General features: G+C 42.8%; 1 protein-coding gene across 2 annotated transcripts in view; it reads right to left on the reverse strand.

The window, feature by feature from the left end:
- The window catches only part of CDC27 (cell division cycle 27), a 34,062-nt gene that overhangs the window by 3,409 nt on the left and 12,912 nt on the right, over positions 1-17,741 (reverse strand). The window contains exons 7-18 of one of the 2 annotated variants that reach the window (XM_071577457.1): positions 17,018-17,232; positions 15,509-15,623; positions 13,530-13,645; positions 12,913-13,012; positions 12,471-12,678; positions 11,045-11,214; positions 9,004-9,156; positions 7,627-7,835; positions 6,833-6,950; positions 6,560-6,688; positions 4,244-4,318; positions 2,598-2,778 (exon numbers count right to left, since the gene is read on the reverse strand). In XM_071577457.1, the coding sequence (XP_071433558.1) occupies positions 2,598-2,778; positions 4,244-4,318; positions 6,560-6,688; positions 6,833-6,950; positions 7,627-7,835; positions 9,004-9,156; positions 11,045-11,214; positions 12,471-12,678; positions 12,913-13,012; positions 13,530-13,645; positions 15,509-15,623; positions 17,018-17,232 (1,789 nt within the window). Of the gene's footprint in view, positions 1-2,597; positions 2,779-4,243; positions 4,319-6,559; positions 6,689-6,832; positions 6,951-7,626; positions 7,836-9,003; positions 9,157-11,044; positions 11,218-12,470; positions 12,679-12,912; positions 13,013-13,529; positions 13,646-15,508; positions 15,624-17,017; positions 17,233-17,741 lie in introns of both variants that reach the window. The other variant, XM_071577456.1, reaches the window with a different exon arrangement.

Here is a 17,741-nt window from a genome sequence, read left to right on the forward strand (position 1 = left end):
GAATCAGAGAATCCCAGACTGGTTTGGGTGGGAAGGGGCCTCAAAGCCCCCCCAGTGCCACCCCTGCCATGGGCAGGGACACCTCCCACCAGCCCAGGGTCCTCCAAGCCCTGTCCAGCCTGGCCTGGGATACTCCCAGGGCTGGGGCAGCCACAGCTTCTCTGGGCACCTGTCCCAGGGCCTGCCCACCCTCCCAGGGAAGGATTTATTCCCAAAATCCCATTAAAGTCTCCTTTCTTTCAGACTGGGTTCATTACTCCTCATCTCAAATGCCTTTCAGAAGGAATCCACAGAAAGGACACGTTAACAAAACCCATTTTCTCTTAAATATTTGGAATTTCCAGCACCAGTTGAGGCAGGGACTGCCCTGGAGGATCCCAAAATCACCCCAGGAGTGGCAGCCCTGACACAAAACATGTCACAATACCCAAGGCCACCCTTAAATTCTTCACTTCTGCAACTGTTAAAGGGAAAACAAAGGCAAATATCTAATGATGGTTGTTCTTCCCACACAGGAACATGACTGGATTCTGCTTTCCACAGCACAACTGAGGAAATTAATTGTAAATTCCCAAATACTCCATTGCTTCATGTGGGGAAACACAGATGCATTTTATTGTTTTAATGAAAACACCCCAAGTTTGTGCAAAACAGACACAGTCAGGAGGTAATTTTATACTCTAAATGCCTCAAACTGGCCAAAATATTCCAGATAATTCCCCCTTTTCCCCAGAACTACCTTGAATTCCTTCAGCCTCTCCCATATATCCTGAGGGAGTCCTTGAGCTGGGGACAATTTCTCTGCACAGCCAGGGAGGCTGAATTTGACACACTGCCCAACACTTTGACTTTCTTTGTTTATTGGACAGATTAAGCTGTTGGTTGTTTATTTTTCTTTTTAGTTGGATGGTCTTTGGGGGGATATTTTTGCACTGCTCAGCAGTTCCAGTCTCTGTCTCCATCTCCTGGTCAGAACATGCTGGAGCTCTGAATTAACTCAATTCCAACAGCAGGGAAAAACCCTCTGGATAATTCAGGAAGTCCCTGCAGGGTGAGTTTCCCTCATTAAAAACCACAGATCAATAAAACCCAACGTAACAGACACTTGTCACCTCTTCCTGCTCTTCCAGCTGAAGATCTGCAATTGCAGGACTCAGCATTTGTCTATTAATAAGAATTCTCATCCTGCCATATTTTCTTCTTGGCAAGAAAAGAATTAAATTAATTTTCTCTCTCAATTTCAGTCTGCAGAGAGGTCAATATTTATGGCTGTCAAAGCTTTGTGGAATTTAAACTCACAGAGAGAAGGGAAACCTGAGCTATTCCCTTTGGTGGATTATTTTCCCTTGATTCAGATCAACCTGTTTCCATCACTTTCCTTAAAATCCACTTGTTATGTTTAGCAAGTCAGGTATTTTTCCCCAAAATCCAGTTTAACTTCTGACAAAGCCTCTACAGACAATTTCAGCTACTTTGAAATTATTTGATGCTTCTCTGAGGGAATATTTGCAGCTCTGGGAATGTCCTGCTCTCCTGGGATATTATTTAGCCAAGAAATTTGTAGGAATTGCCCAAATTTGTAGGAATTGCCCAAATTTGTAGGAATTGCCCAAATTTGTAGGAATTGCCCAAATTTGTAGGAATTGCCCAAATTTGTAGGAATTGCCCAAATTTGTAGGAATTGCCCAAATTTGTAGGAATTGCCCAAATTTGTAGGAATTGCCCAAATTTGTAGGAATTGCCCAAATTTGTAGGAATTTCAGCTACTTTGAAATTATTTGATGCTTCTCTGAGGGAATATTTGCAGCTCTGGGAATGTCCTGCTCTCCTGGGATATTATTTTAGCCACCAAATTTGTAGAAATTCACTAAACCTGTAGGAATTCACTAAACTTGCAGAAATTTCAGCTACTTCAAAATGATTTGATGCTCCTATGAGGGAGTATTTGCAGCTCTGGGAATGTCCTGCTCTCCTGGGATATTATTTTTGCTCTCCTGGCAATGTCCTGCTCTCCTGGGATATGATTTTTGCTCTCCTGGGAATGTCCTGCTCTCCTGGGATATTATTTTTGCTCTCCTGGGAATGTCCTGCTCTCCTGGGATATTCTTTTTCCTCTCCTGGGAATGTCCTGCTCTCCTGGGATATTCTTTTTCCTCTCCTGGGAATGTCCTGCTCTCCTGGGATATTATTTTTGCTCTCCTGGGATATTATTTTTGCTCTCCTGGGAATGTTCTGCTCTCTTGGGATATTATTTTTGCTCTCCTGGGAATGTTCTGCTCTCCTGGGATATTATTTTTGCTCTCCTGGGAATGTCCTGCTCTCCTGGGATATTATTTTTGCTCTCCTGGGAATGTCCTGCTCTCCTGGGATATTATTTTAGCCACCAAATTTGTAGGAATTTACAGTTATCATGACCTCTGTCCAAAGAAATGTCACCTCCCTTTATTCCCTGCTTACTGCAGGCAAAATGAAGGAATTCTACTGAAGGAAGAAAGAGCCTCTGGAATTCCCATTTTCACTTATTAAACCTGGGATTTTTCCTACTCCTCAGTGGGAAAAGCTCCTGAAAGGCCCAAGGAAGGGCTGGGGATACAAACCTGACTCGTAGGGGTAACATTCACTGATCTGCTCCTCCCGAGTTATTGGCTCCTCATCATCAGGGAGGTACCTCTTGTCAATGGCCTCTTTGATCTGGTTGTTGGCTCCCTTGGGATCCAAATCCATTGCCCAGGAGAAGTTCATGAGGGCCAAATGTGTTTGGCCCAGTTTTTTATACACCTAAAGATAAAAATAAAAAAGGAGAAAAAGGTTACATTTACATGGAGCTGCTACTTGAAGGTTTGGGCAACAAAAGACACAGTGAACTGGTATTTAATTTAAAGCAACAGAGGGGAGGGATGAAAAATTGTGTTAATCCCAAGGAAAATAACAAATTATGTTTCTATTTTTTTTAATGTCTCAGCAACAGGACAAGGGGGCACGATGGGCTCAAGCTCTGCCAGGGGAAATTGAAGTTGGAGATGAGAAAGAAATTCTTTGCAGAGAGAGTGCTCAGGGATTGGAATGGGCTGCCCAGAGAGGGGGTGGATTCCCCATCCCTGGAGGTTTTTCAGCTGAGTTTGGCCGTGGCACTGAGTGCCATGATCTGGTAAAGGGACTGGAGTTGGCCCAAGGGTTGGACTTGATGATCTCAGAGGGCTTTTCCAACCCAATCCATTCTGTGATTCAATGGATGTGGCACTGAGTGAGAATCCACCATGTCTTGATCCAACCCCACTGTGATCACCAGCCCAGGGCACAGAGTGCCCTGGGCTGGTGATCACAGTGGGGTTGGATCAAGGGTTGGACTTGCTGATCTCAGAGGTCTTTTCCAACCCAGTCCATTCTATGATTCTGTGATTTAAAAAAATCAAAAATCCCCAAACTAAAGTAGCAGCTGAGAGATTCTTTATCATTAAGAGCAGATGAGCAAGTGATTTATTTGTGTGAAGCATTTAAACAGAGAAGGTATTTAAATTCACCAAGAGCTGGTAACTCTAAAGGCAGTTTAAGGTCCAGCTACTCCTGGACAAACACATTTCAGCCCAAATCTTTTTATATATAATAATAATACCTGGGAAATAATACCTGGGAAAATAATAAATACCTGGGAAAATAATAAATACCTGGGAAAATAATAAATACCTGGGAAAATAATAAATACCTGGGAAAATAATACCTGGGAAAATAATACCTGGGAAAATAATACCTGGGAGCTGGGCCTTTCCCCAGTTACACCTGGTTACTGGGGAAGGTCTGGATCAAAACTATCACAGCTCCCTGCAGTTTAAAATAAAAATAAAGAACTCCTGGTGACTCAGAGCCCTCCAGGATTGTGCCAGGGTAAGTTTGTCCTGTTGCACTCGATGGGTTTTGAGGTCCCTCACAACATAAACCATTTAAAATTAAATTAAAATTAATTATCTTTTGAGTTGACAGTGGTAAAAAGCAAAACAATTAGGTTTTGGGGGTTATTTTTTCTTGTTTTTTTTTAATCACAGGAGCAGCCCCAGCTCTGTTTAACTGCCCTCTGCATTTAAAAGCTGATCCATAATAAAGCTGAGAGCACTAAGCCTTATTTAAAGCTTTGGGAATTTTTAGAATTCTGCTCCAAGTGGAAGCAGCTGAGTGAGAGGCATCACATTTTCTCACTGAGCAGCAAAGGAAACCAAAGAACTTGTGGCCACAGTGAACATTTACTCACCTTTCCTATTAAAAAGTAAACAAGAGACTCTTTGGGAACAATCTGTTTCAATTCTTCAAGTTCTTGTAAAGCTGACTGAGGGGAGGGAAAAAAAAGAGCAGTGAGTACAAACCACCAGCTGGGCCATCACTGATGTGAAAAAAAATAAATCCTGCAATTCCCACACAGTTTATTCTACCAAGAACAGCAGCACAACCTCAGGAGAAGCATCTAAAATTCCTTTTACATCAGTTTTTCATTTAAAGCATTTATAGCCCCATTATAACAGACAGAGGACAAGTTTGTTGGGCTTTGGTCTCCTACACCAGCCAGTCTGGTATGAAATGCCCTGTCAGCTCCAACAGGAAGCTGGCAGTGCTTTCACAGCTCTCTTCATGTATTAACCTTCTGAAAAAACAAGAATCCTGATTATTTTGTGCTGGCTGTGGTGCTGTCAAGGCTGTGCTGCTGAAAGGTCCTGGTTTAGTTGAGCACTTGGGCACCTCCATAAAAGCCTGTTCATATCAAGCATCTGCAACCCAAAATATTGAGTGAAACTTCTCCTTTAAACTAATTATTGATGCTGGAGCTGTTTATTCTGCTGTGACAGGTTAAGAAATTCAGCCCCAAAACTTGGACTTGCCACAGAAATTAAAAGTATCCCCTGTCAAAACTCCCTAAGTGCTGGTGCCAAAAGCCCTTTATTAATTAAATTATTTAATTAAATTTATGCAGTTTATGTGAACAGGATAAAACTTCAGTCTTACTGATAAAAATGTTTTATTTCACTGCTTTTCCAGGGTCCAAAAGTTCCTAAAATAGTGGATTAGTATATTTATTTTTCCTCTGCTTTTAAAATTTGCAAACAATCTATGAATGGGTAACTAATGAAGTCCTTAATCTTAACATATTTTATATTTAATTTATTCAGTTATGAATTAAAAAAAGATGAAGTTCCAAGCACAGTTTTCCCTTTGCAGGGGTTAAAAACCAGACTGTGATTTGTCTTCTGGGACCACAAAAAGCAGAGCAGGGCAAAAGTCCCTGGAAAGAGACTGTGGGAAGATCTTCTGACTCCAGGCAGGGTCAGCCCTGGAGGAGCCCAAAACTGCTGAGCTTCTGAATTTTCCCTCCATGACACAACCTTGGAAACAGCTGCTTCCTGTTGCTGTAACTGGAGATGGGGCACTTTGCTGAGTAACTGAGTAAAGATTTTTAGTAATTTAGTAGTAATATTTAGTAATAATTTCAGTAATAATTTTTGGCAATTTAGCAATAATTTTAGTAATAATTTTTGGCAATTTAGTAATAATTTCAGTAATAATTTTTGGCAATTTAGTAATAATTTCAGTAATAATTTTTGGCAATTTAGCAATAATTTCAGTAATAATTTTTGGCAATTTAGCAATAATTTCAGTAATAATTTTTGGCAATTTAGCAATAATTTTAGTAATAATTTTTGGCAATTTAGTAATAATTTTAGTAATAATTTTTGGCAATTTAGTAATAATTTTAGTAATAATTTTTGGCAATTTAGTAATAATTTTAGTAATAATTTTTGGCAATTTAGTAATAATTTTAGTAATAATTTTTGGCAATTTAGTAATAATTTTAGTAATAATTTTTGGCAATTTAGTAATAATTTTAGTAATAATTTTTGGCAATTTAGTAATAATTTTAGTAATAATTTTTGGCAATTTAGTAATAATTTTAGTAATAATTTTTGGCAATTTAGTAATAATTTTAGTAATAATTTTTGGCAATTTAGTAATAATTTTAGTAATAATTTTTGGCAATTTAGTAATAATTTTTGGCAATTTAGTAATAATTTTTGGCAATTTAGTAATAATTTTAGTAATAATTTTTGGCAATTTAGTAATAATTTTAATAATAATATTTAGTAATTTAGTAATAATTTTAGTAATTTAGTAATAATTTTAGTAATAATATTTGGTAATTTAGTAATTTAGTAATAATTTTTGGTAGTTTAGCAATAATTTTAGTAATAATTTTTGGTAATATAGTAATAATATTTAATAATTAACTAATACTATTTAGTAATTTAGTATAAACTGATAAAGAGTCAGTATAAAATATCAGTAATTTTTAAAAATTAAAAGCTATGCATAGACAAATACACACAAAATATCAAAAATAATGATTAAAACCCTGTTATTCCAACCAAAACATTAAACACAGTTCCCTTGGTGGCACTTCCTGCAGGCCCTGGTGCTTCCCAGTGTAACCTGCAACTATTCAGCTTCCAGGCCATTCCCAGGTGCAGGAAATTCAGGAATTTAAAGGGGATTCAGGGTTGCCACGAGCTGCAAATCTCACCTTGTACTTCTCATTTGCAAACAACACGGAGGCCCTGTGGAATTTGCATAGAGGGTTCTTGGGGTCGATGGTAATGGCTTTGTTCAGAGTGTCCAAAGCCTTCTCAGATTTCTTCAGTGCATGTTGGACCTGCCCCAGACAGAGGGAACAGTTTTAAAAGGGAAAAATAATAACAGGCAAGGACAAATCCTTTGGGCTGTTTGCTACCAAAAGGGATTTTTCTCCTCCAAGTGCAGCAGGAGAAGAGCCAAGGAGGAGGTGCCAAGAACTCACCACCCCGATGTGGCACAGCAGGACTGAGCTCTGGGGGTTGATGTCAAGTGCCTTCTGGAAATGCATTTCTGCTAAACTGAACTTCTCCTGCTTGTAATAAATCATTCCCAGCCCGTACCTGTGAGCACACAAACAAACAACAATAAAACACTTGTATTTTAATCAAATTAGGGGTTTTTTTGGCAGTGAGTGTGATGTGATTTGTAGACTTGCCAAGCCCAACCATGGTGGGAGGGGATTTCTTGTACCTAAAATTTACTTGGGTTTATCAATTGAGTAGCTGAAGAACTACAGGAAAATTTACTAAAACAGCCACAAAATAAAAAGCATATAAAAGTCATTGAACTTTTACTGCTTTACATATTAAAAAGCTGTAAGAAATTAACTGTATCCTAAGGTATGAAGGGGCTGAGATTTCATCTCTCCAACTGCAAGGCAGGAAAAATAACTGGATGAATGAGGAAAACTGCCCAGAAGAACAGAAGACCTGGGGTAATGAAGCCTAAATGATCTGTGAAAACCACAAAAAAAATTCCCAATTTCAGCTTTCCTTGTGGAAGTAACTGTTCCATCCCTGGGAGTGTCCCAGGCCAGGTTGGACAGGGCTTGGAGCACGCTGGGCTGGTGGGAGGTGTCCCTGCCCATGGCAGGGGTGGCACTGGATGGGCTTTAAGTTCCCTCCAACCCAACCCAATCAGGGATTCCATGAAATCCTGGCAGTGGCAGCATCCAGAAGACAATTCCCAAAGGAATCCTGTGTCCCAAGCACCAGCAGTGCCCAAAGCCAAGCTCACCATGCATTGTAGTGCCTGGGGTTGACTCTGATTGCATTTCTGAAACAAGCCAGTGCCTTGTCCAGCTCCTCAGTGAGCACAAACTCGTGGCCCAGCAGGGTGTAGGCGTAGGCATAGTTGGGATCCACCTGGATGGCTCTCTGGAAGAACTTGATGGCGATGTCGTGCTCCCGCTGGAGGCTGAAACAGTTCCCTGCTGCACACCAGGCCTGGGGAAAAACAGGAGGAGCACAGCATTGGGATCCTTTCTGCAACTCAAGAGTGGTAAGTTTGAGCTGAACACATTTTTCCAAACTGCTTTTATAAATTAACTTCCTCTGAGATTAAAAAATAACAGTCATGAATCAACAGCCTCAATCCTGTGAGCAAAGGGGGCTCTCCACACCTAATAAAAGAAATAAATACACAGAAAGGGAGAATCTAAGGACAAGTATGTGCTAATTAGATCCTTTGATGACTGATGATTTGAGCTTTTGAAGCTGAAAAGGCCAATAACAAATCATTTGATACTTAAGAATAACGAAGGGGTAGGTGGTACTTCCACTTGAGCTCCCTCCAAGTGACAAATCTGGAGACCTGCAGAGGACAAATTTTAGCAGCAATCTCCTCCTTCCCTCCAGCATGAGGTCCTCCCTTCCCCACATTTTTAGCACCAGTGCCAACCCACAGAGCTGTTCTCCCCTCCTTGGATTAACCTGCACTTCCCCCTCTCCAGACTGTCCCCCAACAACACCAACTGCTTCTCTGGGTTTGATTTTTCCACTCTCAGACAAGCTGATGACAACAAGGACAGGATTCTCTCCTCCAACAAAACAAAATCCCAATACCCTGTACACTTTCCTCAACTCTAAGAGCACATTAATAAACACATATATCTATTATTTTCCCCCTCAGTTTGTGGGTCCCAGGTGTTGATTCCTTGCTTTTTTGCATCTCATGACTTCACATTAACACACATTCTGCAGTTTAATGGACTTCAGCATAAAAATGTGCAACCTCATGTCTGCCAATAACTTCTAGGACAAATATTTTAAGTGGCAGTAAATTAACTACAGCAATTAAGAGGTGGCACAGGAAAAAGACATTCCTGATCTCTGCACCCTGGCAGCAGCAGGAGGGACTGGCTGACCCATAATCTGCCTGCACAAATGATGCCAATGCAAATTTAAATAACCATTAACAGATAAAACGTTTCAACCTGTTCCAGGTAAGCTGATTTTGAATTTTAACAAGCCATTTTGGGCATCACGAGTTCCAGCTGACAGTCCTGCCACGTTCAGGTGCATTCCCACAGGAAAAATCATGGTTGGAGCTCAGCCCTCGTGGATTGTGCCAAACACATCCCCTTTTTCCCCCTCGCCCCACAGCAGTTTGTACCTCTGGTGAGTTTTTATCCATGTCCGTCAGATCCTTGGAAAGGACTGAGAGGGCAACATCTTTCTGCAGGTGCCAGAGTGTGGTTGAATAGATCTCCATGCCTTCTACTCTGTAGTTTTCAATCCTCCTCACTTCTGAAAATATCCTCTCAGCCTGAGAACAGAGACTGGACTCAGCACAGAGTTGCACCCAGTGGAGCAGAGCAGAGAGGTCGGTGCTAAAGCTTCACCTCCAGCCTGAGCATCCTCCCTGCTCTGGGAGTGTCCTGCAGTTCTGGGACTCTCCCCTCAAGGCAAGGAACTGCCTGTGCCCCAGGAGAGCTGTGCCAGCAGGAATGCAGCCACTGCTCCCTCCTGCTGGCTCAGACTGAATTCCTGTGTCTACCACAGCTCTGAGTGAGGCCAAAAACAATTCTTTGCAGAGAGTGCTCAGGCATTGGAATGGGCTGCCCAGAGAGGGGGTGGATTCCCCATCCCTGGAGGGTTTTCAGCTGAGCTTGGCCGTGGCACTGAGTGCCATGATCTGGTAAAGGGACTGGAGTTGGACCAAGGGTTGGACTTGATGATCTCGGGGGGGCTTTTCCAACCCAATCCATTCTAGGATTCTATGAAAACGGTACCCACAAGATCAGGGAGAGGGTAACAGACTTTTATGGGCCTGTTATGATTATTAACCATCCTAATAACCACTGGCAGGACACAGGGAATGGCTTCCCACTGCCAGAGGGCAGGGACAGGTGGGATATTGGGAAGGAATTCCTGGCTGGGAGGGTGGGCAGGCCCTGGCACAGGTGCCCAGAGAAGCTGTGGCTGCCCCATCCCTGTGAGTGTCCCAGGCCAGGTTGGACAGGGCTTGGAGCACCCTGGGCTGGTGGGAGGTGTCCCTGCCCATGGCAGGGGTGGCACTGGGTGGGCTTTGAGATCCCACCAAGCCAAAGCAGTGTGTGACTCTGTGATGAGGGTCTGGAGCCTCAGCTTTCAAAGTGACTGTTCAGCAGCCCAAGGGTTCAGACCCCCCTCTGGAACCTGCTGTGCTTGTCTCCTGCCCACATTTTGCCCACAAGTGTTTTAGAAACTTAAGAAATGGGTACATAAGCTGTGAGGAACAGCAGTGCCAAGGAGAGTTAAGGTGTGTGGTTCCCCTTAAGGGCTCACTTCTGCTCCTCAGGCAGTTTGCCACCACCCAGCTATGCCAGTGCCTCTGAGCTGAGAGGGAAACTGGGTCACTGATGAGAGCTGAATGCACTCAAATGGAGGAAAGTGTTTTTGGTTTAGAGCTTAAATTGTTCAGTGATCCAATTTACAACTTTGCACATCCAGTTGCACCAGCACAGCTGCAGGTGAGGACAGGGAGGGACAAGACTTCCTGAAGGGAAGTTCTGGCCAGGTGGGGGTTGGTCTCTTCTCCCAGGCACTCAGCAATAGGACAAGGGGGCACGATGGGCTCAAGCTCTGCCAGGGGAAATTGAAGTTGGAGAGCAGAAAGAAATTCTTTGCAGAGAGAGTGCTCAGGGATTGGAATGGGCTGCCCAGAGAGGGGGTGGATTCCCCATCCCTGGAGGGTTTTCAGCTGAGCTTGGCCGTGGCACTGAGTGCCATGATCTGGTAAAGGGACTGGAGTTGGACTAAGGGTTGGACTTGATGATCTCAGAGGTTTTTTCCAACCCAATCCATTCTGTGATTCTGTGGATGTGGCACTGAGAATCCACCACGTCTTGATCCAATCCCACTGTGATCACCAGCCCAGGGCATGGAGTTCCCTGGGCTGGTGATCACAGTGGGGTTGGATCAAGGGTTGGACTTGCTGATCTGGGAGGTCTTTTCCAACCCAATCCATTCTATGATTCTAAGCAGGAGACCCCACCAGTTGGGTACAAGAGCAACAACATCAAAAGAAACCTTTAGGAAAGCTCCAATCCAGGTATAACTTCTATATTTATACTTTTAGCACAACTGCAAGAACCCCACACATTTTGCAGGAATCCTGCAGGTTCTGTGCAAAAGAAGAGTGAGAGGAGGAAGAGCCAGGGCCCAGTTGGTACCTGCATGTACTCTGCCAGCTCAAAGTAGGCTCTGCCAATCTGGCACAGCACCCAGCCCGTGTTGTAGTGGTGGGATGGCAAATGGCTCAGAATGTTGATTGCTTCTTTGCAGTTGTAGGAACACAAAGCCAAATAACCTTTGCCCATGTCCCGGAGGAGGCTCATCAAACCTTCTGGGAGAAAAATACAGTAAGGGAGAGTGGAAAGCAAATTCAACAAACAAACCGAAAAAACCCAACCAAAAAAACCTAAAACCAGAAACTCAACCAACCAAAAACCCAAAACAAAAAACCAAAACAAAAAACCTAAAACCAAAAATCCAACCAACCAAAGAAAACAACCCAAAAATCCAACCCACCCAAAAACCCAACGCCCCCAAAAATCCAACCCACCCAAAAACCCAACGCCCCCAAAAACCCAACGCCCCCAAAAACCCAACGCCCCCAAAAACCCAAGCAACCCAAAAACCCAACCCAAAAATCCAACCAACCCAAAAACCCACCAACCCAAAAACCCACCAACCCAAAAACCCAACCAACCCAAAAACCCAACCAACCCAAAAACCCAACCAACCCAAAAACCCAACCAACCCAAAAACCCAACCAACCCAAAAACCCAACCAACCCAAAAACCCAACCAACCCAAAAACCCAACCAACCCAAAAACCCAACCCAAAAACCCAACCCAAAAATCCAACCAACCCAAAAATCCAACCCAAAAATCCAACCCAAAAACCCAACCCAAAAACCCAACCCAAAAATCCAACCAACCCAAAAACCCAACCAACCCAAAAACCCAACCCAAAAATCCAACCAACCCAAAAACCCAACCCGAAAAAACCAACCAAAAAAACCAACCAAAAAAACCAACCAAAAAAACCAACCAAAAAAACCAACCAAAAAAACCAACCAAAAAAACCAACCAAAAAAACCAACCAAAAACCAGAAACCCAACAACACAGAAAACCAAACATAAAAACCTAAAAACAAAATCTCAACCAAAAAAAAACCCTAAAAACAAAACCCCAACCAAACAAAAACCAAAAAAACACAGCAAAAAACCAAACAACCCAACCAAACAAAAAACTCTAAAAACAGAAACCCAACCAAACAAAAAACCAAACCAAAAACCCAAACAAGCAAAAACTCCTTAAAACAAACGCAGCAAAACAGAAAACCAAAAACTCAAACAAAAAACCAAACAAAAAAACCCTAAAAACAGAAACCCAACAAAACAAAAAACCCTAAAAACAAAAACCCAAACAAAAAACCAAAGCAAAAATCACAACCAAAACAAAAAATCAACCCAAAACCCACAACAAAACAAAAAAATCAAACCAAAAAACTCAAACAAGCAAACACTGAAGCAACACAAACTTTATATATAAAGCTTTCCTGTATTACAGTCCAGTGGTGTTCCAACAGACCTGCTGCTGCTTTCTGGAGAGTAAAGGCTTGGATTTGTGGTGCAACAGTGGAAATTTTCCCTTCTGAAATGATGGAAGGGTCCAGCTTGGTGATTTCCAAACTGTCATTTAAGTTTGGTTGAGTTATTCCTCCCTTACTCGTTTTGCTTTTCGTTTTTCTGTTTGGAATCTTGGGTGGAAACTTCATTTTTAATTTTTTGCTATTTTCCTGCAAGTAAGAAGAGGAAAAGTTACATATAAAAGAGTCTTTTTAATTCAGAAAACTAAACTTGAGCGAAGTGTGTGAAATTATATATATATGACATCCATGCATCACTACAGGACATCACTACAGGATCTGTTCTTAAGCTGCTAAAATTGCTATAAATATGGAAAAATTAATAATTGGTAGAGTGGCATGGGTGAGAAAACCCCAGATTTGCCCAGGGATGAGGGTTTTTACCTTTGTTGTGGAACTATCACTAGTAAAGAGGCGAGAGCTTCTTCGAGGCAGTGAGTTTGGTGGAGCAGCAATTGTGGGGCTCAATACCTGAGGGGTTGTACTGGGGGCAAGAAATGACACAATTACACATTGAAAAATAAAGTTCTTTCCTCCACTTTTAATAATAAAGCTTTTATGATTGTTCTAAACAGAAATGCTCAAGTATCATAGCAGAGATATTTTCATTTCGAGGGATAAAACCTCCAAATCTACTTGGGGCACATCAAGAACTTGAGCAGAATTTCCTTCCAGCTACTCTTTTATTTACAGAATCCCAGACTATTCTGAGTTGGAGGGACCCACAAGGATCATCCAGCCAGTGGCCCACCCAGGGGATTGAACCCATGACCTTGGCATTATTACAGCCAAGTTTGAACCAACTGAGCTGATCTCAGTGGTGCAACTGCACAGGAGATTTAATTTAAACAGTTAAATATTTAATGTAAATCATTTTAACAAACAACTGGAGTTATTTCACCTCAAGTCATTTCATCCAAAGGATAAACCCACACAGGTTGGGCAAATAAAGCACCTCCAGGAAAGGAGATAAAAAGGCAACACCAGGGGGTGGTTTTTACCTTGTCTGGGGACCAGAGCTCTGGGTTTGTGCAACGAGGACTGGAGTGACTTCCCGGCTGTTCCCACTCTGGGAGAAGACAGACTTGGTTCCAGCCTGGCTGATCCTGCTGACAGTCTGCACAACACAGAGTTTCTACAGGTTGGTTATTCTGGCCCTAAGGAACCTCCACGTGCCCACCAGACACTGCCCAAGGAGCAGAAACACAATTATTTCAACGAAGGGCAAGAGTTCTCCCCATCCCAAGGAGAAACCACCACGAGTGTTTCTCATTCTACTTATTAAAATGTCATTAACACCAAGTTAATCAGCTTTATCCACATTATGTGGAGACAGAAAATCTCCATCTAGTGGCAAAGAAATATGTTAAAATGTTTGTCAAAGAATAAAAGGGAATTAAAAGATGTTAAAGTTTACATTTCTGCAGAAAGTTGTATAAAAAAAGCCCCCAAAAACACAAAAAACAGAGAAAGACTTTTGAATTATTCTACAACTCCCTCCAGAAGCCACCCACTGACATCTCTTCCCATCCCAAGGAGAAACCACCAAGAGTATTTCTCATTCTACTTATTAAAATGTCATTAACACCAAGTTAATCAGCTTTATCCACATTATGTGGAGACAGAAAATCTCCATCTAGTGGCAAGAAATTGTATTTTAAAACGTCTGTGAAAGAATAAAAGGGAATTAAAAGATATTATATTTAAAGTTTTCTTTTCTGTAGAAAGTTGTATTAAAAAAGCCCCCAAAACCCACAAAAAAACACAGAAAGATTTTTGAATTATCCTACAACTCCCTCCAGAAGCCACTCACTGACATCTCTCTCCATCCCAAGGAGAAACGACCAGGAGTATTTCTCATTCTATTTCTTAAAATGTCATTAATACCAGGTTTATCAGCTTTACAAGCATTATGTGGAGATAGAAAATCTCCATCTGTTAAAATGTTTGTGGAAGAATAAAAGGGAATTAAAAGATGTCACATTTAAAGTTTTCTTTTCTGTAGAAAGTTGTACAAAAAAAAAAGCCCCCAAAAAATATGGACAAAGATTTTTGAATTATCCTACAACAACTCCCTCCAGAAGGCACTCACTGGGACCAGAATTTTATTAAAATGGATTAATATTTGTGTTTTGGCAGTAGCATTGATGCACCTGGGCAGAGTGTGAGGATGGAGCAGTAAATTTCCACCTTGGTGCTCTTGTGTTGTACTCACAGCTCCCAAATTTCCCTTTCAGAACAGCAAGATGGGCACCAAGATTTGTCCAGAGCAAACGTGGAAATTCAAACTCTGCTTTTCAAGGGATTCAACACAATTATTTGCATCAAGTTTTTACTTCAAATAGTTGCCCCCCCTCTAAAACATCCCTCGTGCAAACTCTGGATTTACTGAAAACACAAGGAAAAATCCTCAGGTTTTTTGTTTTAGAAAGGAACAAATAGTTCTGCAACTGTCACCAACATTCCACCTTCTCATTTGTCACTATGGCAACTGTGGCAGTTTCTTCCTGAGTAAAAAAAGACAATTTTTAGTCTCCTCTACACAAGACTCTGCTGAGTGAAACTGCACCATCCTCTCAATTTCCCACACACCACCAGCAGCATTTTTATTCCTCTGCTCTGTAAACCAGAACTCAAGAACTGCTTGCAAGAAAACTCCTTCTGAAAATACATTAATTAAACAAAACTTGAGACTCCAAGTCTTCACACTCCACCCTGCACAAGGAAAACTTTGACTATTTTGTTGTTTGGAAGCATCAATGTTTGTCCAATCCTCTGTGATGGGGGGTGGACACAAGATGTAGCAACTTCCTCAGGTTGCTCAGCAGCCCCAGCAGAGTAGCCTGGATGTGTCTGGGCATTTTGGGTGGGGACAAAACTCAGCTCAGACGTTTTTTTATCTGTATTAAGGATTATTGTTTAGGGTGCACTGCAATGTCAAGATCTTTAAACAGCAACTGTGTCCCAGAGTGCAAAGTACCTTCTTTGAAGGTGCTCCTGTGGATGGCACGTCGATGACAGAGGAAGAGTTTGTGTAGTTTTGTAAATAGGGCCCATCTCCAGGGCTGGCGGTTTCTAGTGGCAAAATTCCAAAGCTGGGAATGAAACAGAGAGGAAGGATCAGTTCAGTGTCGGACCAGCCTGGCCTGATGTTGGGGTTAAACAGAGACCCACAACATAAAACATCCTGAGCTGGGAGGGACCCCCAAGGACCATCCAGTCCCACCCCTGGCCCTGCACAGACAGCCCAACAATCCCACCCTGCCCCTCAGAGGATCATCCAAACCCTTCTGGAGCTCTGGCAGTCTCAGGGCTGTGCCCACTGGCCTGGGGAGCCTGGGCAGTGCCCACCACCCTCTAGGGGAAGAGCCTTTCCCTGAGATTCCACCTGACCCTGCCCTGGCACAGCTCCAGCCCTTCCCTGGGTCCTGTCCCTGCTCACACAGAGCAGAGATGGAGCTGCCCCTTCAGGAGGAGCTGCAGATTCCAAAGGTCTCCCCTCAGTCTCCTCTTCTCCAGCTGAACAAACCCTGTGGAGGGTGAAATCCCTTCCCCATCCTGCCAGTCCAGCTGGATTTGGGCTCTCTTGGGCAGGAAAGATGGGAGGAGGAAGCTCCCCACGAGTCACTCCCTGTGCCCCAGAGGGTCATCCAAACCCTCCTGGAGCTCTGGCAGCTTTGGGGCTGTGCCCACTGCCCTGGGGAGCCTGGTCAGTGACCACCACCCTCTGGGGGAAGAACCTTTTCCCTAAATCCCATCTAAACCTCCCTGACAAAGAGAATATATCAGCTCAGTTGGTTAAAACTTGGTTGTAATAAATGCCAAGGTCATGGGTTCAATCCCCTGTGTGGGCCATTGACTTAAGAGTTGGACTCGATGATCCTTGTGGGTCCTTCCAACTCAGAATAGTCTGGGATTCTGATTCTCACAATAAACTTTATTTCAGAACTACTTCATTGATTTATGTTAACCCTCTACATCTTACTATCCTTATGTATAAAGGGCATTTTAACAGAAAACATTCTTATTCCTGAAATCAAAGAATACAGAGCTTTGCCTGCCTGCAAAACACCCGACACAGACCATCCATGGCCTGTACCACAGTGCTGCTCATTTAATACACACAGCACACAGCAGATATTCACATCTCTTTAAAAGACAGCTATTTTTCATGAAAAGCTGTTCAGAGTTGCCTTTCATAATAAAGCTCATTCCAGAGACCAATCTTACTCCCTTCGAGATTCCTCCAGTGTGACCATGGCAATAAGCAATATCCTGAATCAACAATTCCTCACCAAATCACCAACTATTTGCTTAAAAACCAGAAGAGATCAGCACTGGGACCAAAGAGCAGCTGCTGGAGTTGTTCAGCTTTCAGTTCTGCAGCAGATATTTACACTTTCAATATTCCATCAACATATTTGAGTGTTCTGAGCAGCACCAGCTTCCCTGGCCCAAACCCCACGTTATCCACACCCCAAGGACTCACCTGGGACTGAGGGGGCTCAAAGCTGCAGGTCCCCCCAGCAAACTCCTTCCAGTTTTTGGTTTGTTTTGGGCCTGTTTGGATAATATGGCAGTTCCTGAGCCCAGGGGGACAGACTCAGAGGAAATCACAGCCGAGTCGATGTAAGACACGGGAGAATCCGAGTTCAGGGAGGAGTATTTTGAATTGGAGGATTCCAAGTTGATTCTGTTCAGCTCCTGAAGAATGGAAGGCAACGGTTCAACACTCACAGTGTGGCCTTATAGGCAGGGAGGGTTGGTCTCTTCTCCCAGGCACTCAGCAATAGGACAAGGGGGCACGATGGGCTCAAGCTCTGCCAGGGGAAATTGAAGTTGGAGAGCAGAAAGAAATTCTTTGCAGAGAGAGTGCTCAGGGATTGGAATGGGCTGCCCAGAGAGGGGGTGGATTCCCCATCCCTGGAGGTTTTTAAAGTGAGCTTGGCCGTGGCACTGAGTGCCATGATCTGGTAAAGGGACTGGAGTTGGACCAAGGGTTGGACTTGATGATCTTGGAGGGCTTTTCCAACCCCAATCCATTCTATCATTCTGTGATTCTATGGATGTGGCACTGAGTGAGAATCCAACATGTCTTGATCCAACCCCACTGTGATCACATTGGGGTTGGATCAAGGGTTGGACTTGCTGATCTGGGAGGTCCTTTCCAACCCAATCCATTCTATGATTCTGTGATTTTAAAGAACACTTTT

Source organism: Pithys albifrons, chromosome 25 (assembly GCF_047495875.1).
Source record: "Pithys albifrons albifrons isolate INPA30051 chromosome 25, PitAlb_v1, whole genome shotgun sequence".
Taxonomy (NCBI): Eukaryota; Metazoa; Chordata; class Aves; order Passeriformes; family Thamnophilidae; genus Pithys; species Pithys albifrons.